This window comes from Cololabis saira, chromosome 3 (assembly GCF_033807715.1).
Source record: "Cololabis saira isolate AMF1-May2022 chromosome 3, fColSai1.1, whole genome shotgun sequence".
Taxonomy (NCBI): Eukaryota; Metazoa; Chordata; class Actinopteri; order Beloniformes; family Belonidae; genus Cololabis; species Cololabis saira.
The window spans coordinates 55,074,440-55,102,043 of record NC_084589.1 but is presented as its reverse complement, the minus strand read 5'-3'; the positions used below and the strand labels follow the sequence as shown (position 1 = coordinate 55,102,043).

Genomic DNA, 27,604 nt, shown 5'->3' with positions numbered 1-27,604 from the left:
TGATTCACCATTCGAATGGTTGCAGATTACTTTTGTGATACTGTATTTGACCCGGATCGTATGGAAATGGGATTCTTGCCATTGCGAGTATGAGCTGTGTATGATTGGGTTGATTGTGACATGTGTGAAACATATCAATCACTTTTCTTTATTTTGTCCGTCGTGAAGTCACGAACTATCACCAGAGACGAATGCGTTAAAGCTACTCTGGCTCTGTTGACCCATGTTGGCTGAACAGGGGCATAAAGCCAGCCTGTCCAAACTGGAGTTTGCTGCCACAGAGGTTACTATAAGATAGCATGGGGGGAAAACATCGGCAGGGCATTACTGACTGACTGAGCGGCGGTTCAGATCGGCACCGTGTGATTCCATTCATGAATGTTTTTCCTCTTTTCATTAAAACATCAGAAATACAGCTGAGGTTCCTGACATTCATTTTTGAACAACTTTATTGAACGAACAACAATTTTTGCCACCACAATAGATAAATAGATAGATGGATAGATAGATTGGATGATGGATGGATGGATGGATGGATGGATGGATGGATGGATGGATGATGGATGGATGGATGATGGATGATGGATGGATGGATGATGGATGGATGGATGGATGGATGGATGGATGGATGGATGGATGGATGAAGGTTCTGGTTCTGGTCCTGGATCCGGATCAGCTACAGCAGAGCGAAGAGAAGTCCGACCAGCAGAACCGCGACGGACAGGCGACAGGATCCACCTGGAACATAAACACCATCAGTACTGACTCACCGGGACCCGGTTCCTGGTCCCAGTCCCGGTCCTGGTCCCGGTCCTGGTCCGGCCGGACTCACCAGAGTTCAGCATGTCCTCATTTCCACTTCTTTCTCCAGATTTCCACTTTTTTGTTGAAATTTCGACTTTTTTTTTGAAATTTCGACTTTTTTCTCGACATTTCGACTTTTTTCTCAAAATTTCGACTTTTTTTCGAAATTTCGAAATTTTTCGAAATTTCAACTTTTTTTCTCAACATTTCAACTTTTTTCTCAACAATTTGACTTTTTTCTCAAAATTTCAACTTTTTTCTTGAAATTTTGACTTTTTTCCTCAACATTTCGACTTTTTTCTCAAAATGTCGACTTTTTTCTCTACATTTCAACTTTTTGGTTGAAATTTCGACTATTTTTCTCGACATTTCAACTTCAACCAACACTGGGTCGGGTTCTGGTCCCGGACCCGGTCCCGGTTCTGGTCCCGGTCCCGGTCCCGGTCCGGCCGGACTCACCAGAGTTCAGCATGTCCTCGGTGACGGCCAGCGAGCCGTTGTGCGGCGCCGGTTGGATGCCCAGCAGTTTGCACATGAGCGGGTAGATGTGGACGCTGTCGAACGGCTCGGACACGAAGTTCTTCTTGAAGCTCGGCCCGAAGGCCCGGAAGATGGTCTTCATGTCCATCTCCCAGTTGTGGAAGCCGTGGTCGCCCTTGTTGACGTAGACGATGAACCTCTGGGGGACGAGAGGAGAACCACGTCACGGACCCCAAACTCTACACATTTCCACTTTTTTCTCAACATTTCGACTTTTTTCTCAACATTTCGACTTTTTTGTTGAAATTTCTACTTTTTTCTTGACATTTCTACTTTTTTGTTGAAATTTCGACTTTTTTCTAAAGATTTCTACTTTTTTCTCAACATTTCAACTTTTTTCTCAACATTTCAACTTTTTTCTCAACATTTCAACTTATTTCTCGACATTTCGACTTATTTGTTGAAATTTCAACCTTATTCTTAAAATTTCGACTTTTTGGTTTAAATTTCGACTTTTTTCTCAACATTTCGACTTTTTTCTCAAAATTTCTACTTTTTTCTCAAAATTTCTACTTTTTTCTCAACATTTCGACTTTTTTCTCGACATTTCGACTTTTTTCTCAAAATTTCGACTTTTTTCTCAACATTTCGACCTTTTTCTCGACATTTCGACTTTTTTCTCAAAATTTCGACTTTTTTCTCAACATTTTGACTTTTTTCTCAAAAGTTTTACTTTTTTCTCGATATTTCGACTTTTTTCTCAAAATTTTGACTTTTTTCTTGACATTTCGACTTTTTTCTCAAAATTTCCACTTTTTTCTCGACATTTCGACTTTTTTTCTCAAAACTTCGACTTTTTCCTCGACATTTTGACTTTTTTGTTGAAATTTCGACTTTTTTGTTGAAATTTCGACTTTTTTCTCAAAATTTCGTCTTTTTTCTCGACATTTCAACTTTTTTCTCAACATTTCGACTTTTTTCTCGACATTTCGACTTTTTTCTCAACATTTTGACTTTTTTCTCAACATTTTGACTTTTTTCCCAACATTTCGACTTTTTTTATCAAAATTTCTACTTGTTTCTCAACATTTTCACTTTTTTATCAAAAGTTTGACTTTTTTCTCAACATTTTGACTTTTTTCTCAACATTTTGACTTTTTTCCCAACATTTCGACTTTTTTTATCAAAATTTCTACTTGTTTCTCAACATTTTCACTTTTTTCTCAACATTTTGACTTTTTTCAGAACATTTCGTCTTTTTTCTCGACATTTCAACTTTTTTCTCGACATTTCGACCTTTTTCTCGACATTTCGTCTTTTTTCCCAAATTTCGTCTTTTTTCTCAACATTTCGACTGGTTCTACCGGCCCTCAGGTAAGGGATTAATGTCCATACTGGTTCTCTAACCAGGACATGAAGCCTAACCCTAAGAGAAGGTCTAGGGAGGTTTGGTTGAGGTAAAACTGACCGAGTTGAGGTTTGGTTGAGGTAAAACTGACCGAGTTGAGGTTTGGTTGAGGTAAAACTGACCGAGTTGAGGTTTGGTTGAGGTAAAACTGACCGAGTTGAGGTAAAACTGACCGAGTTGAGGTAAAACTGACCGAGTTGAGGTTTGGTTGAGGTAAAACTGACCGAGTTGAGGTTTGGTTGAGGTAAAACTGACCGAGTTGAGGTTAGGTTGAGGTAAAACTGACCGAGTTGAGGTTAGTTGAGGTAAAACTGACCGAGTTGAGGTAAAACTGACCGAGTTGAGGTTTGGTTGAGGTAAAACTGACCGAGTTGAGGTTTGGTTGAGGTAAAACTGACCGAGTTGAGGTTAGGTTGAGGTAAAACTGACCGAGTTGAGGTTAGGTTGAGGTAAAACTGACCGAGTTGAGGTTTGGTTGAGGTAAAACTGACCGAGTTGAGGTAAAACTGACCGAGTTGAGGTAAAACTGACCGAGTTGAGGTAAAACTGACCGAGTTGAGGTAAAACTGACCGAGTTGAGGTTTGGTTGAGGTAAAACTGACCGAGTTGAGGTTTGGTTGAGGTAAAACTGACCGAGTTGAGGTTTGGTTGAGGTAAAACTGACCGAGTTGAGGTTTGGTTGAGGTAAAACCGACCGAGTTGAGGTTTGGTTGAGGTAAAACTGACCGAGTTGAGGTTGAACCCCAGGTCTGCGATTAAAACTGACCGAGTTGAGGTTAGGTTGAGGTAAAACTGACTGAGTTGAGGTTTGGTTGAGGTAAAACTGACCGAGTTGAGGTTAGGTTGAGGTAAAACTGACCGAGTTGAGGTTGAACCCCAGGTCTGTGATTAAAACTGACCGAGTTGAGGTTTGGTTGAGGTAAAACTGACCGAGTTGAGGTTTGGTTGAGGTAAAACTGACCGAGTTGAGGTTGAACCCCAGGTCTGCGATTAAAACTGACCGAGTTGAGGTTAGGTTGAGGTAAAACTGACCGAGTTGAGGTTTGGTTGAGGTAAAACTGACCGAGTTGAGGTTTGGTTGAGGTAAAACTGACCGAGTTGAGGTAAAACTGACCGAGTTGAGGTTTGGTTGAGGTAAAACTGGCCGAGTTGAGGTTTGGTTGAGGTAAAACTGACCGAGTTGAGGTTTGGTTGAGGTAAAACTGACCGAGTTGAGGTTAGGTTGAGGTAAAACTGACCGAGTTGAGGTTGAACCCCAGGTCTGCGATTAAAACTGACCGAGTTGAGGTTAGGTTGAGGTAAAACTGACCGAGTTGAGGTTTGGTTGAGGTAAAACTGACCGAGTTGAGGTAAAACTGACCGAGTTGAGGTTTGGTTGAGGTAAAACTGACCGAGTTGAGGTTGAACCCCAGGTCCGCGATGACCACGATGGGCGGCAGCCGCTCACTCTTCCCCAGGTGGAAACTCTCCGGCATGTCCCGGGTTTTATACACCGTCACGTTGGGAACCAGGGAGAGTTTATCGAAGACTTCCTGCTCCTTCCCGGGCCGCGGCGTGACGATGCCGAAGCCGCCGTAGTCCAGGATCTCGAAGCTGGCGAGCTTCAGCAGGTTCAGGTACTTGTTGAGGACGATCTCCTCCACCGCCGGCCGTTTCTTCACCGTGGTCATGCCGTGGTCGGAGGTGATGACCACGTCCAGGTCGTCGGCCAGGCCGTGGCGGGCGATGGCGTCTCTCAGGAAGCCCACGATGCGGTCGATCTGCCGGACGATCTCCTTCCTGCGCGGGGTGTCCGGGCCCACGCGGTGGCCCACGTTGTCCGGCTCGTTGAAGTAAAGCGTCACCAGGTTGAAGTTCTCCTTGGAGAACCAGCCCAGCACCGTCTCGATGTTCTGCTGCCACTCGGTCTCGTTGTCGTTGGGCCGGCGGGCCTCCTGCGGCACCGACCGGTGCAGCGACTGGCCGCTGTAGTTCACCGACCCTCCCGGGAAGTAGAAGGAACCGGTTTTTAGACCCTAGAAACCAAAAAATACACCTTTGATCAATACAGTCTTCAGAGAATTCGAGCAGCCTTTGAAAGGCAGATTTGTCCTACCCTAGCTAACAACACCCCGTAAGTGCAGTACTAGAACCCTAACCCTTTAGTGGGGTTAGACTACTGTAACGCACTTTTCACAGGTCTCCATAAGAAAACCATAGGGAGATTTCAGCTCATCCAAAACTCAGAACTGAAGCCAAAAAAGCCAAAAAGAGAGACCGCATTATTAGCATTATTAGCATTATTAGCACAGCACATTAGTCCAGTCTTAGCTACGCTGCACCGGCTCCCTGGAACATTTAGAACTGACTTTAAGGTCCGGTACATACAAAGCCCTAAATGGACAAGGACCAGCTACATCTCCAACATCCTAACCAAGTATGTTCCAGAAAGAACCTGCGGTCGTCAGATCTGGGTATTCGAATCTCCCAGAAACAGTCAGAAGAAGATCGGTGATGCAGCGTTTGTCAACTACGCCCCAAAACTATGGAACACACTGAAAAACCAAAAACATCAGGGAAGAGCCGCTAGATATCTTCAAAACACAACTTAAAACCTTCACTCAAGCATTTAAGCGTGAGATATCCGGGTCGTGGTTCACAGACGAGTCCCTGTCAGCCGTTCCGAGGTCGGACTGAAGTCACACAACCTGCCGTCGCTCCCCCTGAACCTGCTGGTCACCTGGACCCCCTGATCAATCACTGTGATCAATCACTGTGATCAATCACTGTGATCAATCACTCTGATCAATCACTCTGATCAATCACTCTGATCAATCACTCTGATCAATCACTCTGATCAATCACTCTGATCAATCACTCTGATCAAAAATCCACCTGGTTCTGGGCGGTGATCCATAAGGGCAGCACTCCGTTGTCCCCCCCTGATCAATAACCTGATCAGTACCTGGTTCTGGGCGGTGATCCATAAGGGCAGCACTCCGTTGTCCCCCCTGATCAATAACCTGATCAATACCTGGTTCTGGGCGGTGATCCATAAGGGCAGCACTCCGTTGTCCCCCCCTGATCAATAACCTGATCGGTACCTGGTTCTGGGCGGTGATCCATAAGGGCAGCACTCCGTTGTCCCCCCCGATCAATAACCTGATCAATACCTGGTTCTGGGCGGTGATCCATAAGGGCAGCACTCCGTTGTCCCCCCTGATCAATAACCTGATCAGTACCTGGTTCTGGGCGGTGATCCATAAGGGCAGCACTCCGTTGTCCCCCCTGATCAATAACCTGATCAGTACCTGGTTCTGGGCGGTGATCCATAAGGGCAGCACTCCGTTGTCCCCCCCTGATCAATAACCTGATCAATAACCTGATCAGTACCTGGTTCTGGGCGGTGATCCATAAGGGCAGCACTCCGTTGTCCTCCCCTGATCAATAACCTGATCAATAACCTGATCAGTACCTGGTTCTGGGCGGTGATCCATAAGGGCAGCACTCCGTTGTCCCCCCCTGATCAATAACCTGATCAGTACCTGGTTCTGGGCGGTGATCCATAAGGGCAGCACTCCGTTGTCCCCCCTGATCAATAACCTGATCGGTACCTGGTTCTGGGCGGTGATCCATAAGGGCAGCACTCCGTTGTCCCCCCCTGATCAATAACCTGATCAGTACCTGGTTCTGGGCGGTGATCCATAAGGGCAGCACTCTGTTGTCCCCCCCTGATCAATAACCTGATCGGTACCTGGTTCTGGGCGGTGATCCATAAGGGCAGCACTCCGTTGTCCCACCACTCCGACCGCAGCATGGCCTGTTTGTGAGGAAGTTTCTGGTTGGTGGTCGAGTTGAACATCATGTTGTGGACGACCTCGTGGTCTTCGACCCACCGACCTGCACACACACATACACATGTAAATACACACACATATACACACACCGACCTGCACACACACATAATCACATACATGAATACACCCACCGACCTGGTGGACACATACACACACATGTAAATACACACACACACACACACATATACATGTAAATACACCCACATATACACACACCGACCTCGTGGTCTTCAACCCACCGACCTGGTGGACACATACACACACTGTCATAACCCTGGCTCAAAGGCCATGACAAAAGAAGGGGAAAGGACGCAACGTACTAGTAAATTAAGATATTTATTAAGGTAAATCAAATAATCACAAATAAGATAAGGAATGGGATGTGTAAAGTCAGTAAAATCAGTAGTATACATGTGGATGTGTGTAAATGTGCTGTATGGTGTTGTGTGTGCAAAAGGCTCAACAAAACCAAAAGGAGTGCTGCCAGGATGAAAAGAGAGAGAAAGAGAGACTGAAGCCCCAGCCTTTTCTCTTCCTGAGGAGCACCCAGCCCAGGTGCTCCAGATCTAGCAATCAGCTGGCTCCACCTCAAAGAGGAAAAACAGAGAGAGAGAGACACAATATAACAGGCCATCACACCCCCCCCCCCCCATAAAGTCAATGTTTCCCATGGAACCATTGGCCCCCACAACAACCAAAGAACAAATCATACTAATGACAAAACATAAGCCTATCACCGTCCTCCTGCCTGCAGCCCACCACTGTGCCCCACCTCAGCAACCCTGGTACCTGAGAAGCAGATTAAGAGGATGAGAGCACAGAGCAGTTTAACAGGCAGAACAGACAGTTATTTGACCTGAATAACACAAGGCCAAACTAACACAAAGGTGCACGTGATAATGCATCTGCAATAACATTGTCTGTTCCTTTTATATGTCTAATGTCCAGGTCATAGGCCTGCAAAAATAGAGACCATCTTACAAGCCTCTGATTGGGACATCTAAGAGACCGAAGAAATGTCAGAGGGTTGTGGTCAGTGAAAACCACCAGGGGTGCTCGAGCTCCTCCAACATCCACCTCATGCTCAATCCAGTCGGTCTGCGTGGGAATGTCACTGAACAAACAGGGATACTTACGCACCAAACATGTCAGTTCACTGCGCTGCGACGCGGACAGGTGACCCAACAACTGGTCCAAATTTTCAAGCGATTCCGAATTTCTTAACCGCCCGCACAGCAAGCTTTCATCCGGCTCTGGCACACCGTCACATTCATCCGCCACTGAAGCCACAGCAAGAGCCGGGCGCACCCCGTCACTCAGCTCCTGACTCAAACTCGGCTCAGCACGGGTGTAATACGGCTTCAAAAGATTTATATGACAAAGACGTTTAGCTTTCCGCCGACCGGGTGTTGCTATAATATAGTTCAAATCAGAGACCTTTTCAACCACACTGTATGGACCTGTATATTTTGCTTGGAAAGGCGAACCAACGATAGGCAAAAGCGCCAGAACCTGGTCGCCTGGACTGTAGTCATGACGCACGGAACGACGGTCATACAACTTTTTCATTTTTTCCTGGGACACAGACAATTTTTCCCGTGCCATACAACCAGCAACAAACAATCGATGACGGAACCCGTTTACATAATCCAACAAACTGCTAGGTGGGTCAGTATCAACGCAGTCCCCCTTCAGCACTGCTAACGGACCCCGCACAACATGTCCAAAGACCAACTCATTTGGGCTAAATCCTGTGCTTTCTTGCACTGCCTCTCGCGCAGCCAACATGAGCCACGGGAGCCCCTCTTCCCAGTCTCCATCCATCTCTGTGCAATAGGCACGTAGGAGAGACTTAAGCGTCTGATGGAACCGCTCGAGGGCCCCCTGGCTCTGCGCATGATAAGCTGTCGATTGGTTCTGTCTAATACGCAGCAGCCTCAACACTTGCCCAAACAAGTTAGATGAAAAGTTTGACCCTTGGTCACTCTGAACCACTTTGGGGATACCAAACACTGAAAAAAACTGCGACAATGCCTTAACCACAGCCTTAGTTGTAATCGACCTCAAAGGATATGCCGCCGGATAGCGGGTGCTCTGACACATCACCGTCAGCAGATATTTACAGCCAGACTTGGACGGCGGCAACGGACCCACACAGTCCACAATGAGGTGCGTAAAAGGTTCACTCGCAACCGGGATAGGTTGCAGCGGTGCCGGCTTGAGACTCTGATTAGGCTTTCCAGTTAGCTGACAAACATGGCAGGTTTTAATGTACGCGGACACATCACGCTTAACGCGCGGCCAAAAGAAGTGTTTCAAAATGTTCAAATACGTTTTGCGCACACCAAAGTGTCCACACTCATCATGTGCCACCTTCAAGACAAGAGGACGAAACTTCACTGGCACTACCAACTGGAAAACGTCACCCTTCACACACTCATTAACAACAGGGACCCACTTCCTGAAAAGCACGTCATTATGCACCAAGTAACCATTTGCAGCACTAGATATTTCCGAAGCAGACAAGGCACGCTCAAACACCTCTTTCAATGACAAATCATTACGCTGCTCCTGTACAACTTCCCCGTGTGACAAGGATAAAGGCAGTTCAGATAACAAAGGAACCTCTAGAGCTACATCACTGTTACTGTCAGGCCCTACCGGATCAGCTTTGCTCATAGCTCGCGTAATTACGCATGATGACGAAACGCCTGGCAACACACCGGAGCTCTCCTCAGACACAAACTCAGACTGACAAGATGTAACTACAGGCGATGGAGGCGGGTCGGCGAGAGGTGTGGATGGAGTATCAGACCAAACCCGTCTACCAGCAAGGCCGTTGCCCAAAATCAAATGCACACCATCAATAGGCAACGCCGGCCGCACCCCAACAGCCACCTCGCCTTTAACCAGCTCACAGTCAAGGAACATTTTATGCAACGGAACAGGGAGAATTTTTAACCCCATCACCCGACTGAGAACACGGTCACCAGTGTCAGACTCTTCAGACAAAGGTAAAACGGAGTCAACAATGTAGGAATCATACGCCCCAGTATCCCTCAGAATTTTTATGGGGACCTTCACATCACTCCCTACAAGTGACACAAAACCATCACGAACGAAATGAGCATAAGCTGCCAACACATCTGGTTCACAGGAGTGGGGAACAAACACCTCCGACACACAGCAACTCTTAACAGGTGCAGCAAAGGCAGCAGGCCTAACACCAGATCTCTTTCCCCCGGCTTTAGATTTTAACACAGGACAATCTGCCTTCCAGTGCCCTTTCTCATGGCAATAGTTACAAACATTGCCACTGTCAAAACTGCCACCTGCCTTGGAGTCAAACCTCCCAAAACCAGCTTTCTTTGAACGCTGCCTCTCAAACGTGTCATCAGCCCCAGTTCCACGCCCCCCAACATCACGAGCAACAGGGCGCTCCCTGAAACTGCTTTTATGAAGCAACATATACTCATCCGCTGATACAGCAGCATCAGCAGCAGTAGTGACTTTCTGCTCTATGATGTACGTGGCTATGCGTTCCGGCAAAGAATTTTTCAACTGCTCCAGAATCATCAGATCACACAAACTGTTAAACTCAGTGACGTCAAGCGCAGCTAACCACCGCTTAAAGTGAGTGGACAGGTCCCTAGTGAACTCCACATAGGTCTGACCATTTTTCCTCTCCCAGGACCTAAATCGCTGGCGATATGCCTCCGGCACAAGTTCATATACTTTAAGCACCGCCGCTTTTATCTTAACGTAACTAGAGCTGTCCTCAAGGCTCAAAGACGAATAAGCCTCCTGCGCTTTCCCCGAGAGGACACACTGTAACATCAGGGCGCAGTCTGCATCAGACCAATTTCTAGCCTTGGACACACGCTCAAACAGTAGAAAAAAAGTATCTGGATCCCTTTCATTAAACTGTGGCAGCCAACGCAAATTGTTTATATCAAAGCGATCCACAGAAGACTTAGACCCCTGCTCGCCCTTAACAGACACATGCTTCTGCAACTCCAACTGTGCCATCTCCGACTCATGGCGGAATCTCGCTATTTCAATCCGTGTTTTACTTTCCAATTCATGTGTCTTACTTTCCAATTCATGTTTTCTAAGTTGTAACAACAAAAATCTCCCTCTGCTGCTCAAAAGTTAACCCGTGTGCAGGCACAGCCACCGTGGGTGCAACAGAAGCAGTAGCCTCACCAAAATCTGAATCAAAAACCACTTCTTCCTCGCCTGACATGAGCTCAAGCGACACCAACTTAGATATTATAGCAGTTTTAATATTATCCTTGAGACGCCTGTCTCCCACAACCTCCACTGAAAAATGATCTGCAACCGCGAGCAACTGCTCCTTTGAAAGCGCATCCAAAGCCTCCTGAGACGGATTGGCAATAAATGCATCCACCACAGACATGATAAATACTTAGACCGAACAACAAGAACAAACTTTACGCACACAACTGGACCCGACAAGCAACTGTGCGCACCAAAGAGGAATAATCCTCCGCTCGGCTTGGAGTTCCCCGCTATTTTTTCCAAAACAAAAGGGAAAAAGTTAACCCAAAAATAATGAAACAAAAGGAGATGGAGATCCCAGCCAAAAAGAACAAAAGAAGGGTCAGCACAGGGCCAGCCACGCAATGGGCCGTCGGACCACGTACTTCCCCCACTAAATAAGAAAAACCAAGGTAAACCTATAACCAAACAAAACCGATAACAGGACCACCGGCAATCTCCAACTCAAACTAAAATAAGAAAAACTCTGCACCAATTCACAGACAACTACGCACAGCCACCCTGTCGGTCCAGCTGAAAATAGCGAAAACAGGACAGACAAGCCAAAAAGCTCCCTCAAAAGAAACAGGTAAGTAACCCAAAACTTCGTGCAAAACCACAAACAAACTTAGTTACTTACCCTGCAAAAGCACTCCAAACTTAAAGTCCTTTCCCTTAAACAAACAAACAACCGTGCAGCCACCTGCACTAACAAACAAAACTGTGGGTGCGCACTCCAAACTAATTACGCACACCTGTGCCAAACCAGACTGCAGCCCAAACAGGCCCTTAACAAGCTGCTACAACTTTATCAAACCTAAAGCTGCAAGCACCAAACTGCACAACTAGGTATTAAACAATGGCGCATACTTCACTCATTAAAGCTTACCTAGATGCAAAATAACCGGGAAAAACACGGCACGAGCCCCCATTTGTCATGCCGGTTACTCACCAAACAGCTATGGACGAGCCCCCATTTGTCACAACCCTGGCTCAAAGGCCATGACAAAAGAAGGGGAAAGGACGCAACGTACTAGTAAATTAAGATATGTATTAAGGTAAATCAAATAATCACAAATAAGATAAGGAATGGGATGTGTAAAGTCAGTAAAATCAGTAGTATACATGTGGATGTGTGTAAATGTGCTGTATGGTGTTGTGTGTGCAAAAGGCTCAACAAAACCAAAAGGAGTGCTGCCAGGATGAAAAGAGAGAGAGGAAGAGAGACTGAAGCCCCAGCCTTTTCTCTTCCTGAGGAGCACCCAGCCCAGGTGCTCCAGATCTAGCAATCAGCTGGCTCCACCTCAAAGAGGAAAAACAGAGAGAGAGAGACACAATATAACAGGCCATCACACACACATATATACATAAATACACACACATATACATGAATACACACATATACACACACATAGTTACACCCATACACACACATATACATGAATACACACATAGTTACACACACACATACACACACACCAACCTCGTGGTCTTCAACCCACCTGCCTGCACACACACATAATCACATACATGAATACACACACCTACCTGGTGGACACATACACACACACATAGTTAGACACACACATACACACATATACATGAATACACACATATACACACACATGGTCTTCAACCCACTGACCTGGTGGACACACACACACACATATACATAAATACACACATAATCACACACACACACACACACACCTACCTACACACACACATTCACACACATATACATAAACACACACATATACACACACATAGTTACACACACCTACCTGACAGACACATACACACACATGTAAATACACACATACACACACATAATCACACACACACACACACATGGTCCTCCACCCACCTACCTGGAACACACACACATGTACATGTAAATACACACACCTACACACACATCGTTAGGATTAGGGGTGTAACAATATATCGTGCCACGAAAATTTTGCGATACAAAAACGTCACGATACGTGTCGTGGAGGTGCCAAACTGGACCCCCAAGGGCCCCCAGGGTCCCCAGGGCCCCCCCTAACGTACCGGTGATGGTGGTGAAGTGCGAGGGCGAGGTCATGGTCAGCATCGGGGGGGTGATGTACGGGGCCTTGACCCCCCAGAGCCGCCCCTCCCCCCCCGGGGCCCCCCGGGCCCCCCGGGGCCCCCCGGGCCCCCCCTTACGTACCGGTGATGGTGGTAAAGTGCGAGGGCGAGGTCATGGTCAGCATGGGGGGGGTGATGTACGGGGCTTTGACTCCGTCCAGAACCAGCTGGTCCAGGTTCGGCGTCTCCACGTCCTGGTCGTAATTCCACCGGAACCCGTCGAAGGAAATGAGCAGCAGTCGCCGCGGCGACGAGCTCGTTTCCAGGGTCCTGGCGGCCGCGCCGAGCACCAGAGCCAGGACCAGGACCGGGACGAAGTGTAGCCTCATCTTCAGCTGCGGAAAAAAAGGGGAAGATTTATTTTTATTGTGCACTTTGAGAAAAAAGTCAAAATTTCGTGAATAAAATCAAAATTTCGCCTTTTTTCTCGAAATGTTCTACTTTTTTCTCGACATTTGACTTTTTTCTCGAAATTTCGACTTTTTTCCTGAAATTTCAACTTTATTCACGAAATTTTGACTTTTTTCTTGAAATTTTCGACTTTTTTCTCGAAATTTCGACTTTTTTCTCGACATTTCAACTTTCTTCTCGACATTTTGACTTTTTTCTCGACATTTCCACTTTTTTCTCTATCTGTATTTTCTCACAGTCCGACTGTTTCACCTGCTGCAGGTAAACTGGGTTAAAGCGGTTAATGATCAACTGAACCCTGATACAGATCTGCTGATGAAGGACAGAACCTTCGACTGTGAACTCTGATCTGATCGGGTTCTGCTGATCAATCAGCCGTTTCACACGTTTATCAGGACCATTATCAGGTCTGGTTCCCAACCCGAGGCTCACGGCCCTCCAAGGCCGCCCCCCCCTCCACAGGGCCCTCCAGGGCCTCACAGGGCCCTCCAGGGCCTCACAGGGCCCTCCAGGGCCTCACCACAGGGCCGGCACAAGCCTCCATGGGGCCCGCAGCAAAATGTGATTTCTGGGTCCTCTATTACTGCCAATAATCCTGATTATTGATCATTCACCACTATAAATTTATTTCATGTTCTTCCCTGTCGTTACAAATACACTTGTAAAACTAGATGTAGGAACTTTTGTTGTAGTTAGACTTTAATCCACAGGGATTAAGATCATGGAAGCTACAACAGATTCACAAACTTGCAGAAAAATCTTTCATGAATATTGATCAGAGTCAGCAGCTGCCCCTACTGGCCACACAGAGAAGCAACAGGTCAAAGGTCAAAGGTCATCTATGGTTTTTAATCTGAAATGGAGCAAATTCAGCTACAAGAGCGGCCTGGGGTTGATTTACACTTAATATTTAAAAATAAATAAATAAATAAATAAATAAATACATAAATACATAAATACATAAATAAATACAAATATTCAAATGTACAAAAAACAGACATTATTAAATATAATAAAGAAATAAAATTAAACAAATAGAGCCGAGAGGCAGCAGTATCTACTCTAGTCCGTCAACATAATATTTTCTATGTAATAATATGAATGATTGTGTTTTTGTACAATAACATACCGTTGATAATGTATGAATCATCCCTCACACATAAAAAAATAATTGTATTTATTTATTTAGTTAACTCTTGGGCGCCCCCTAGTGGTCACGGGGCCTAAGCAGCCGATTAGTTTGTTCTACCTGCTCTTGTTACTCGCTACATCCTTCATTCTCAGCTTTATTTATGAAGCACATAAATACATAAATAAATGATTTATGTAGCACATAAATAAATAAATGATTTATGTAGCACATAAATAAAGCTCATAAATAAAAAGCCTTTAGTTTATATAGTTTTATTCTTATCCCCATCAGCCCCAGCAGAACTGCAGCTTTTCTTCCTGGAATCCGACACATAAAACACAGAACATTACGAAAAAATGAAAAGCAAACCTAAAGAGGTAGTACGGAGCCCCTAAAGGGACACAGATTTTTATTTTTTCATAATGAGTTTTAAGCGCGCGCTTGAAACCTTTAAGTGAGCACGTAAAGTTGTTTACTTGCAAGCAAAGTGTAATGTCCTTATAATGGAGTCCCAGGTTAAAATATATCTCAGCTAAATCCTGTAATGTCATTTCCATCATAAACAGAGCAGGAACAACTGTACGGTCTCCTGTTCCAGCAAAACTCCCATGTACTTGTTTTTACGCTCACGTAGAACAACTTTTAGGCGCTCACTTAGAAGTTTTGCGAGAGCGCGTGAAACTTTTTAGTGAGTGCATAAACGTTTTACGTGCTCATGTAAACTTTACGCGCTCACTTTAAGGTTTCACGCGCAAGCTTAAAACTCATTATATATAAAAAAAAAAATCTGTGTCCCTTTAGGGGCTCCGTAAGGTAGCATATAAAAAAAATAAAGGAAAAAAAGTTTAACATTTAGATATAAATAAAAACAAAACATATTCATACATTTTATAACATCAACAAATTCAAACAATGTATAGTTTTCATAGTTTTTTTTAATAAATATTCATTTATTTTTATTATATATTATTATATATTATATATATATATATATATATATATATATATATATATATATATATATATATATATATATATATATATATATATATATATATATATATATATATATATATATATATATATATATATATATATATATATATATATATATATATATATATATATATATATATATATATATATATATATATACATATATATATGTATATAATACACACACATACCCATATACTATCTACATTATTTATTTATGTATTTAATAATAATTAAATACGTTTTAAATGTATTACTAACAATTTCTTTTACCAGAGTTTCTTTATTTTTGCAGTAAAATATTGTAGCTATGATTTTTATCCAACCAAAGTTCAGGGTGACGGGAATCCAGAGTGATTTATTTATGACGTAGATACGTTTTTTTCCCTTCAGAGATAAAGTCTGGCCTTGAGCTGCTGAAACGGAAACAAACTGATCTGTCTTAAAACCTCATCTTCAAACATTTAAGTTCGTCCAAGTCTTAACATCAGTGATGGTTTTAAACACAACATGAAGAGATTCCCCAGAAACTTAGAGAGCCGAAGAGAATCAGGGCAGGAGAAAAAATATATATATTTTAGAGGAGGAAGATTTTTTTTTTCATTATGCACTTCAGAAAAAAAGTGGAAATGTCGAGAAAAAAGTTAAATTGTCGAGAAAAAAGTCGAAATGTTGAGATTAATGTTGAAATACAATTTCGAGAAAAAAGTCAAAATGTCGAGAAAAAAGTCGAAATGTCGACTTTATTCATGAAATTGTATTTCAACATTAATCTCAACATTTCGACATAGAAATCCTCCAGACCTGCAGGAGATTTGTTAGAATAATTGAACATAAAGTAATCTGTGTCTGTCTCTACTACGGTACAAACTAATATTCCTCCCTGTCTCCAGCCAGACGTCTAACTTTCAATTCAATTCACTTCGATTTGTTCAACAGGGACCGTACTGGACTGTCTCAGAAAATTAGAATATTGTGATAAAGTTCTTTATTTTCTGTAATGCAATTACAAAAACAAGAATGTCACATTCTGGATTCATTACAAATTAACTGAAATACTGCAAGCCTTTTATTATTTTAATATTGCTGATTATGGCTTACAGATTTTTTTTTCCTTTTTTCTCTTTTTTTCCTTTTTTTCCTCTTTTTTCCTTTCCTTTTTAATCTCGAAAATTTCGACTTTTTCCTCAACATTTTGACTTTTTTCTCTCGACATTTCAACTTTTTTCTCGAAGTCCATAATGAAGAAAAAATCTCCCCCCATTTCTACCTAATATACAGGACTGTCAGAAAATTAGAATATTGTGATAAAGTTCTTTATTTTCTGTAATGCAATTAAAAAAACTAAAATGTCATACATTCTGGATTCATTACAAATCAACTGAAATATTACAAGCCTTTTATTATTTTAATATTGCTGATAATGGTTTACAGTTTAAGATTAAGATTCCCAGAATATTCTAATTTTTTGAGATATTTGAGTTTTCTTAAGTTGTAAGCCATGATCAGCAATATTAAAATTATAAAAGGCTTGCAATATTTCAGTTGATTTGTAATGAATCCAGAATGGATGATATTTTTGCATTAAAGAAAATAAAGGACTTTATCACAATATTCTAATTTTCTGAGTCCTGCACATATTAATAGACACAAGTGTAAATATTCACGGTTGTAGCCAGAGGCTACTGTAATTTCCACCAGTCGTCCCTGCGGCAAATTAATAATTAATGCCAGAAACGGAACAGGACAGACGAGATATGACATTAATACCAGCAAAACACGACATTAAAAAACACGACTGAGCTAGATAAAAATCATTAAACAATAAAAACATGTTACCACTGATAAACCGGTAATTAAGTGACCGTAAAGTTAAACTGCTAAGTGCTTTAGTGCTTTAGTGCTTTAGTGCGTATTGCAATTTAGACTTTCTCGCCTTTTTTCTCGACTTTTTCGACTTTGACTTTGGAAAAAAGTTGAAATGTCGAGATTAATGTTGAAGCACAATTTTGAGGAAAAAGTTGAAATGTTGAGAAAAAAGACAAAATTTTGACTTTATTCACAAAATTTCGACTTTATTCTTGAAATTGTATTTCCACATTAATCTTGACATTTCAACTTTTTTCTCAAAGTGCAGAATAAAATAAATCTTCCCCCTCAAATATCTTTTGTCCCTGATTCTCTTTCGTAGCAAAAGTTTAGACGAGTAGAAATAATTAACAGAACTATTAAAAACAGACTGAAAAAGTACATTGAATGAACAGGAAAAAGAATATTTAGATGTATTAAATATAAATGAACTTTACCTGTAGTTCTGGATTGACGCCTTATCAAACGCTGCTTTGAACAAATAAACGTCCTTAATTTAAAAAATCAATGAAGATGAAGCTGATTTATCTGATTTATCTGATTAAATGACGTCCGTGTTGGAAAAACAGAAATAAACTAATGAGAAATAACTTTGTGTCCAGCAGGAACTAGTGGAACTGGAACTGGAGCTAATAAGAACCAGAAAGACTAAACGCTGGTATTTATTCTCCTGAGTGAGCTCTAAGAGCCGTATCAGTAAAGATGAAACTCCACAGCAGTAAAGATAAAAAACACGCCACATAATTGACCTTAATAATGTTATAAATGCTAAACTTGATTCTTCCTGTAAGTTCATCGTGTACTATTTGGTGAATCAAAGCCCAGACAAAGTATATTTAATCAACCTTCTCTTAATTATTGCTAAATATCATATTTGCTTTATTGGATTTGTTAGCCAACGTACCTGATATAATTGTTCTCAGAGCTGTATTAATATATATATATATATATATATATATATATATATATATATATATATATATATATATATATATATATATATATATATATATATATATATATATATATATATATATATATATATATATATATATATTAATATCATATTCAGACAGACTTAAACATCAGAAACCCCAAACCGGTTAAAACCAGAAGCTTATGTGAAAAATAGGATATTTCCTGATCTTTTGTTTTTATTTATTTTTCCTCCTTAAACCTCAAGCCTTCTATTATTTTGATATATATATAATTTACTGTCCTTAATTTGTAACTGCATTTTATCCTGAAGTTTTGTACCGTTTCTGTAAATATCTGTCAATAAAAAAATAAAAGATAATTTTGACTTCAGTCATTCCAGAGTTTTGGATCTAATGTTGATATGAAATCGATGAGCAGATTTTGGACAGGAGGATAAATAAAGATTAACACTGAGTCTAGATCAGGGCTCGTCAACCCGTGGCTCTAGAGCTGCATGCAGCTCTTTAGCGCCGCCCTAGTGGCTCCTGGAGCTTTTTCAAAAATGTTTGACCTTTTTTTTTCTTTTTTTCTTTTTTTTTTCCTTTTTTCTTCTTCTTTTTTTCTTCTTTTTTTTCCTTTTTTTCTCTTTTTTCTTTTTTCTCTTTTTTCTCCCTTTTTCCTTTCCTTTTTAATCTCGTCATTTCGACTTTTTTCTTGAAATTTTGACTTTTTTCTCGACATTTCAACTTTTTTCTCAACATTTCGACTTTTTTCATGAAATTTTGACTTTTTTCTCAACATTTCGACTTTTTTCTCGACATTTCGACTTTTTTCTCAATATTGTACTTCAACATTAATCTTGACATTTCGACTTTTTTCTCGACATTTCGACTTTTTTCTCGAAATTTCAACTTTTTTCTCGAAATTTCAACTTTTTTCTCGAAATTTCAACTTTTTTCTCGAAATTTCAACTTTTTTCTCGAAATTTCAACTTTTTTCTCGAAGTGGAGAATGAAAAAAAAAATCTTCCCCCAGTTCTAATATAGAAACATGCAGCATGTGTTCCTTCATTCTAATTCTGATACAAGACTTTTCATTTTTTTGCGGCTCCAGACATATTTGTTTTTTGTGTTTTTGGTCCAATATGGATCTAAAACATTTTGGGTTGCCGATCCCTGGTGTAGTTGAATTAAAATCAGATGAAAAAGTAAGAAACTGCTGGAAAGTGACAGGAAGATCTTGTTTTTTGTTTTTTCTTTGTTTTTTTATTGATAAACTTCTGCACAAACAAGCAGGAGTGAAAAACATGAAGTTTATGAAGAATAATAGTGAATATTTCATAAAAAGACGGTTCGTGTCGACCAGACTGAGATCGTTCTCAAGAATCTTCTTTAGATTATCAGTCATTTGTTGAGAAAAGTTGGATAAGTTGCAGACGATATTATAGTAATTCATGGAAATACTAGAATCCAGTCCAGTTGCAGACGGACGGATTATACCGAGCATTTTCATTGATCTTTTGCAAACTTGATTAATCTGATTATTCCAATTTAGAATTTAGACCTTTATCCAAAACAACAGCCAGAAACTGCAGCGTCTCCCACTGATCCTTCATTATTCATAAAACTGTGTGAGTTTAATTATAATAAACTGGAAAATTGACCAACTGAACTACAGGTTTCTTTTTTTTTCAAAACTTTATTGAACAGAATTCTGTAGGGTTTACAATAAAAGACACATGAAACAAAACCATCAATTATCTACAGATATTCAACATTTGGGGCCTTGAGAGGAAAAACAGATACATTTATTGAGAAGCTATGGGAAGTGAATTAATACAAATGAAGAAACAAAGACATCGTTTCATATAAGCTTTTTTGACAATATCATTTTTTTCACACATCAGTTTTAGAGACGCTAAATACAGTTTACATTCATTTTTCAGATGTACAACGGAGGGTTTGCTGTTATTCCCTTTGCATTTATGTCAGGGCCGTCAGTCGGGTCTGAAGGTCCTGGTCCTGGTCCTGGTCCTGGTCCTGGTCCTGGTCCTGGTCCTGGTCCTGGTCCAGGTTCAGGTTCAGGTTCAGGTTCAGGGCCGTCAGTCGGGTCTGAAGGTCCGGCAGCCGCCACAGCTCGGCTTCAGGGGGAAACGTAAATGTTTGTTTTTTAAATACATTTATGGAATTACTCTGTGTCTATTTGTATTGATTATTCTATTACTTAATACATATAGAATAACTACAAATGCAAATCAGAACATGATCGATTTCACTAGTTTTTACACTGCAAAAACTCAAAATCTTAACAAGAATATTTGTCTTATTTCTAGTTAAAATGTCTCATTTTTAGTAAAAAAGAATCTCATTACATTTAAGACAAGACTCAAAAACAACAATTTTCACCTGTTTCAAGTAGATTTTCACTTAAAATAAGTAGAAAAATCTGCCAGTGGAACAAGATTTTTTTGCTTGTAATGAGAAGATAAATCTTGTTCCACTGGCAGATTTTTCTACTTATTTCAAGTGAAAACTTAATTGAAACAGGTGAAAATTGTCAAATAAGTTATTTTTCTGGCGATGATTCTTGTTTTAAGTGTAATGAGATTTTTTGACTAAAAATGAGACATTTTAACTAGAAATAAGAGAAATATTCCTGGTAAGATTTAGAGTTTTTGCAGTGAGTGAGACTGCATTGTAAAAAGTTCCAGTTTTCTTGACCACACAGATCAGCTACATAAACTTCTGTGATGAGTATTTGCTGGACGTGTTATTGATACTCTAGTTCAGTTCTGTGACTCGTAACCTTGCCGTACCTTAGTAAGACTGAATTGACGCCACTGATTTATGTACCATATGTGATATTTAGCTAGTAAAATAATTATGTTAACCATGTTTGATATATTTCTTGGAAGATTATCCATATAAACTAATATTTGAGTCTAAAGATGTTAATCCCAGTGTTTAACCAGCTCTATTTTCCTGCCAGGATTGTAATGAGATTAAAGAGTAGAATAAATAAATACTCTGCAGTTTCCGGCTCTTCTAAACTACATGTTCTACTGCAAAGTTAAATCTTTTATGCAGAAATTCAGCAGCTAGTTTACATTGTTCAAAATCTTAAATTGCATCTCCTATATTTTTGGGCCTATTGGCCATTTGATAAATGTACAGAATGTATTAGTTATTATTTTGTCAGTTCCTATTTTTAATTTGGCTGGTGAGTTAAAATCAAAAAATAATTTGCATCTTAGAGATTTTCCAATAATCTTATTACATTTCTGGTCACTAATGTGTAATTCATCAAGTTTTAGTTCTGGAATTTTAACTGAAACATTTGAGTATATGAATGTATTTTAGAATACGATGGAATTCTCTGGAAAAGTGATTTATATTAAACTTCTCAATAAACGAATGAAACTGAAGGAATTGGCCATTTTCATCCATTACACCAGGGGTCGGAAACCCGCGGTTCTAGAGGCACATGTGGCTCTTTAGCGCCGCCCTGGTGGCTCCTGGAGCTTTTTCAAAAATGTTTGACCTTTTATTTCCTTTTTTCCTTCTTTTTTTTCCCTTTTTTCTCTTCTTTTTTCTTTTTTTCTAATTTTTTTCTTGTTTTCTTGTTTTTTTCTTTTTTTTCATTTTTTTTCTTACTTTTTTCCTTTCCTATTTAGTCTCAACATTTCGACTTTTTTCTCGAAATTTTGACTTTTTTCTCGAAATTTTGACTTTTTTCTCGACATTTTCTACTTTTTTCTCAACATTTCAACTTTTTTCTTGACATTTCGTCTTTTTTCTCGAAATTTTGACTTTTTTCTCGACATTTCAACTTTTTTCTTGAAGTGCATAATGAAAAATAAAATCTTCCCGCGCTTGCCTTCATTCTAATTCTGATACAAGACTTTTCATTTTTTGCGGTTCCAGACATATTAGTTTTTTGTGTTTTTGGTCCAATACGGCTCTAAAACCTTTTTGGTTGCCGACCCCTGCATTAGATCAACAACAAATCAAACCTTTTTCTGACACCATTGTTGTTTAAATAAGGTTTTCCTATTGATTGTAATGTTCCTGTTATTCCACCAGGGGGCGGCATGTGCTGGGAAATTGTGTGTAAATATAATTTTCCATTTCTGTAAAATGTGTTTAAGGAAGTTTGATAAGGCAATTTAGAGATTACAAAGTCACAACTCATCACAGATTCTGGAATAATCTCCTCGGTCTGTGGAACCAGAAAGATTCAGGCTTTGCCAACAAGTATTTTTTAATCAAATTCAGTTTAAAGTTCCATTCCTAGATTCCAGTTCAGTTTCTTTCAGACCAAGGTCGTAGTTTTTAATAAGGTGAGATCTTTTTAGATAGTGGGATTTGTTTCTCCAGATGAAATTAAAGATCACAGAGTTTGCTGTTTTGATCATTTGAGGAGAAAAGTTAAACCACGTGATTCTCCGGCAGGAGAATTAAATAAATCATGACGAACCTACAAAGATCAGTCAAGTATTTTTAACTGATTTATTTATTTATTTTTTAATTTAACATTTGCAAAAAGTACAATGATTACAAATCTTCACATTATGCAATTTCAAGTTGAATTATAACATATAATATAACGGAGTATTAGGGCCAAACTAAGACAAAAAAATCGGAAATTACGAGAATAATCGTAAAATTACAAGATTAAAGTCATAGCCTAACGTTACGAGAATAAAGTCATAATATTACGAGAATAAAGTCGTAATACTACGAGAATAAAGTCGTAATATTACGAGAATAAAGTAGTAATATTACGACTTTATTCTCGCAACATTAGGTTATGACTTTATTCTCGTAATTTTACGACTTTATTCTCGTAATTTTACGATTTTATTCTTGTAATTTCCTTTTTTTTGTCTTAGTTTGGCCCTAATACTCCGTCGTACATATAAAGTATAACTCAAATAAAAAAACAAACAGAAACCACACACATTATAACCAGCCTGGGGGATGAAATTATAACAGAAAGCCAAACATTTACACACATTTATGGTTTTGATGCTTTTGAATTAGTAGAAAACTTAATAGAGTCCAGATACTGATTTAATTCACAATGAAAAGAAAAAAAGAGGGTTTTTTGTGTAAGAATTTGGATTTGTGGATGTGGAATTTTGCAAAGATAATCAACAAATGAATAATAAATGTTTCTTTTGGATTTTGTTCTAATCGTAAAATGGTCAAAAACACCAAACACATCCTTACAAAATAATCTGAAATCAGTTTCAAAGCTTTCAGACACAAAATGACACATATAACTCCAAAAGTATTAACAAACGAGCACAGCCAGAATAAGTGAGTCATTGTTTCCCAATTTGCAGAACAAAAGTACATTTTGAATCAATATTTCTTTTGAATCTTTTTACATTGTCATCATTTGTAGGATATAATTAATGAATGAACTTAAATGAAATTTCTTTAACTTTGTTTGTCACCAGGTATTGGTTGTAGAGAGCCAGGCCTTCGTGAAGTGTTTCTAACTGATTTTTATTTGAAAGGTGGCCTTTTATTTTGAAGAGGAGAACCGGAAACACGTGTGTAACCCCGGAAGTTTTTGAACGCATTGACGCTGTAACGTGAGATCGATGAAGCTTTAAAACGTTACAAATGATCTGAATCTTGTTTTTTCCCTGTAACTGTGACCTGAAACCTGCTCCGCTGGTCCGACTCGGTCCGGTTCGGTTCAGTACGGTTCGGTTCGGATCTGAGAAGGTTCGTGTCTCAACATTGACCTTGTTTTGTCCCGGAATCCGTTGTGATTAGGGCGACGCGCCGAACTCCATTGAGAAAAACCCCTAGTTTGGAGACTCCGAGTCTGGAAAAAGCTCCAGAAAATCAGACACGTGAATTTAAAACATCCTAATATTCCCCGGGAGGTGGAGTTTAATTCGGCTTACGTTCAAAACCCAAAACCTTTAGGTAAATAGGTTTTATTTTACATTTAGTTGCAGCTGTACGAGGCAGATCCTCGCAGCCCTGCAGCCACTTCTGCATTTACTTTCTTATTTTGAAAAAAAAAACACATTTGGGATTTTATTTCTTTAATTTCAAAATATAAACAAATTATGAGATTCTATTTCTCCCCAAATTAGCATTTTTTTTTAATGTTTTCTTGCACACAGTAGAATAAAGTCGTAATATTACGAGAATAAAGTGGTAATTTATGACAATAAAGTCGTAATATTATGACAATAAAGTCGTAACGTTATGAGAATAAAGTCGTAATTTATGAGAATAAAATCGTAATATTACGAGAATAAAGTCGTAATATTATGTGAATAAAGTTGTTCCAAATGTAAAAGAATTATGAGATTCTATTTCTCAGCAAATTAGCATTTCTTAAATGTTTTCTTGCACACAGTATTTTAAATTTGTTCACAACAATTTCAGTAGTTCAAGTTTTTTATTTATTTATTCATTTTTATTAAGAAGTTATATACAAAGAATATCAGACAAGACTCCAATATATGTAACAAAAATAAATATAATTTCCTGTGAAATTAGCAGAAGTAAGGAGAATGACACATAAACGAGTGAATAAATAAAATATGAAAAAGAGAAAAAAATAAATGAAAAAGTAAAATGTAAATAGAGTATTCATCTTTAAAAGAACTTCTTGTAAATATCGGTAGATTGTTATAGTTAGTTTAAGGGATTTAATGAACTCTTTAAACTCAAGTAAGAAACTTTTAAAGTGGCTGGAGTTTTGGAGTATTTACATTTGTGTAATTTGCCGTATAGAATGAACAGGTTTATAATAAAAGTGATGTCGTTTTCTTCATGGACAAAATAAAACACACACAATCACAATCCTAACAGTTAATAGAGATGTTTATCTTGATTTTAGACATTAAATATTGTTGAAATTGAGTTTGTTCTTGTGTTCAGAGATGACGTCGTTGTGGAGCCTGAGACCCATGAGGATGCTGCTTCAAGGTGGGACTTTATATGTATATGTTTTATTGAAAATATTTGTAATTTTTTTGTAAATATTATCCTTTTTGTTTTTTTTGGTGTTTACTATTTTTTTCTCTCTTGTACATAGTCTTTTTCTACTTTTTATATTGCTCTTTTTATTATTTAGCTATTTATTGGTTATTTCTATTTTAAATGTGTTTGTATAAAGAGTGTGTGTGTTTTGGCTGCACGACTGAATTTCTCCTCTGGGAGATCAATGAAGTCTACTATTCTATTCTATTCTATTCTATTCTATATGTATATAAAACACACACACATATCGTATATATACCATTTTTTTCAAACCGAGTATTTTAATTTGTGTACTTTCCGATACCAAGTACCGATATGATACTTCTACCACAAAAATAACTAGGCTACACTGCAAAAACACAAAATCTTACCAGGAATATTTGTCTTATTTCTAGTTAAAATATCTCATTACACTTAAAACAAGAGTCATTACCAGAAAAATAACTTATTTGACAATTTTCACCTGTTTCAAGTAAATTTTCACTTGAAATAAGTAGAAAAATCTGCCAGTGGGACAAGATTTATCTTCTTATTACAAGCAAAACAATCTTGTTCCACTGGCAGATTTTTCTACTTATTTTAAGTGAAAATCTACTTGAAACAGGTGAAAATTGTTGTTTTTTCCAGTGATGAATCTTGTTTTAAGTGTAATGAGATTTTTTTACTAAAATGAGACATTTTAACTAGAAATAAGACAAATATTCTTGTTTAGATTTTGAGTTTTTGCAGTGTAAAAATGCAATAAAAAATGCAAATGCAATAAAAATAAATAAAATTAGTAGAATAATTATTTTAAACAAAAAATAAATTTCTGTGTAAATAAAAAGTCTCCACACTGGCACTGGCTCCTGTATCCTGCACCTCACTGTGGGGCCTCCCTACTCATGATTCCTCTCTCTCTCTGCAGCATCCCAGCTAGCCTCTTCTTGGGCCACGCCCCTCGTCTCCAGAGCCCCGCCCCTCCCCGTGGCCCCGCCCCCCCTGTGCCGGGCCATGGCCACCCTGAACCAGATGCACCGGCAGGGGAAGCCCCGGCCGACCCCCCGGGCCCCCGGCGCCACCTTCGGCCGGCCCCAGCTCAAGGCCGTGGTCCTGAAGACCATGATCCGCAAGCCCAAGAAGCCCAACTCGGCCAACAGGAAGTGCGCGCGGGTGCGTCTGTCCAACGGGAAGGAGGCGGTGGTTTTCATCCCCGGGGAGGGACACAACCTGCAGGAGCACAACGTGGTTCTGGTGCAGGGGGGCCGCACCCAGGACCTGCCCGGGGTCAAGCTCACCGTGGTCCGGGGCAAGTACGACTGCGCCCACGTGGTCAAGAAGAAGCAGTAGAGACGCTTGGGACGGACTGGGGGGGTCGGGGGGACCCGGGGGGGTCAGGGGGACCCGGGGGGGGTCAGGGGTCACAACCAATGTTTGTGTTGGATTCACTGTGTTCAATAAAGGTTTGACGGTTTCATGTCGGTTCCAGTCTGTTTGTGTTCAGGTCAGAGTTCAGGGTCCGCTTATGGCGCTATTACACTAGCACCTACTAGCTCCTACTAGCACCTACTAGCACCAACTAGCTCCCACTAGCACCTACTAGCACCAACTAGCTCCCACTAGCACCTACTAGCACCAACTAGCTCCCACTAGCACCAACTAGCACCAACTAGCTCCCACTAGCACCTACTAGCACCTACTGGCACCTACTAGCTCCCACTAGCACCTACTAGCTCCCACTAGAACCTACTAGCTCCCACTAGCTCCCACTAGCACCTACTAGCACCAACTAGCTCCCACTAGCACCTACAAGCACCAACTAGCTCCCACTAGCACCTACTAGCACCAACTAGCTCCCACTAGCACCTACTAGCACCTACTGGCACCTACTAGCTCCCACTAGCACCTACTAGCTCCCACTAGCACCTACTAGCACCAACTAGCTCCCACTAGCACCTACTAGCACCTACTGGCACCTACTAGCTCCCACTAGCACCAACTAGCTCCCACTAGCTCCCACTAGCACCTACTAGCACCAACTAGCTCCCACTAGCACCAACTAGCTCCCACTAGCACCTACTGGCACCTACTGGCACCTACTAGCTCCCACTAGCTCCCACTAGCACCTACTAGCACCTACTAGCACCAACTAGCTCCCACTAGCACCTACTAGCACCAACTAGCTCCCACTAGCACCTACTAGCACCTACTAGCACCAACTAGCTCCCACTAGCACCTACTAGTACCTACTGGCACCTACTAGCTCCCCCTAGCACCTACTAGCTCCCACTAGCTCCCACTAGCTCCCACTAGCACCAACTAGCTCCCACTAGCACCTACTAGCACCAACTAGCTCCCA

The 27,604-nt window shown here is 40.4% G+C and overlaps 2 protein-coding genes across 4 annotated transcripts; one reads left to right on the top strand and one right to left on the bottom strand.

The window, feature by feature from the left end:
- Positions 1-431: 431 nt before the first annotated feature.
- Positions 432-17,961, bottom strand: zgc:153896 (uncharacterized protein LOC569930 homolog). 3 transcript variants are annotated; one of them, XM_061717845.1, is made up of 7 exons: positions 17,770-17,961; positions 13,007-13,259; positions 12,293-12,315; positions 6,426-6,548; positions 4,084-4,707; positions 1,264-1,483; positions 432-738 (listed from the first exon to the last, which is right to left on the bottom strand). In XM_061717845.1, the coding sequence occupies exons 2-7, from the start codon at positions 13,251-13,253 to the stop codon at positions 677-679; spliced, it is 1,299 nt and encodes a 432-aa protein (XP_061573829.1). In that variant the 5' UTR covers positions 13,254-13,259; positions 17,770-17,961; the 3' UTR covers positions 432-676. The 3 variants fall into 3 exon arrangements, with proteins under 3 accessions (XP_061573829.1, XP_061573830.1, XP_061573828.1); XM_061717846.1 differs by lacking the exon at positions 12,293-12,315 and adding an exon at positions 6,749-6,771; XM_061717844.1 differs by lacking the exon at positions 12,293-12,315 and having other exon boundaries at positions 6,426-6,571.
- Positions 17,962-23,813: 5,852 nt separating this feature from the next.
- On the top strand, positions 23,814-26,646 carry mrps12 (mitochondrial ribosomal protein S12). Its single transcript, XM_061717879.1, has 3 exons — positions 23,814-23,988; positions 25,165-25,212; positions 26,174-26,646. The coding sequence occupies exons 2-3, from the start codon at positions 25,167-25,169 to the stop codon at positions 26,593-26,595; spliced, it is 468 nt and encodes a 155-aa protein (XP_061573863.1). The 5' UTR covers positions 23,814-23,988; positions 25,165-25,166; the 3' UTR covers positions 26,596-26,646.
- The last annotated feature ends 958 nt before the right edge of the window (positions 26,647-27,604 follow it).

Excerpts from the sequence above, each read along its gene's own strand:
- zgc:153896 (XM_061717845.1), bottom strand. The coding sequence starts at position 13,253 with ATGAGGCTACACTTCGTCCCGGTCCTGGTCCTGGCTCTGGTGCTCGGC. Across the intron at positions 12,316-13,006 it reads GCACTTTACCACCATCACCG|GCAGGTGGGTTGAAGACCAC; the intron begins GTACGTAAGGGG and ends GTGTGTGTGCAG. Across the intron at positions 1,484-4,083 it reads TGGGGTTCAACCTCAACTCG|AGGTTCATCGTCTACGTCAA; the intron begins GTCAGTTTTACC and ends CTCGTCCCCCAG.
- mrps12 (XM_061717879.1), top strand. The coding sequence starts at position 25,167 with ATGACGTCGTTGTGGAGCCTGAGACCCATGAGGATGCTGCTTCAAG. Across the intron at positions 25,213-26,173 it reads CATGAGGATGCTGCTTCAAG|CATCCCAGCTAGCCTCTTCT; the intron begins GTGGGACTTTAT and ends CTCTCTCTGCAG.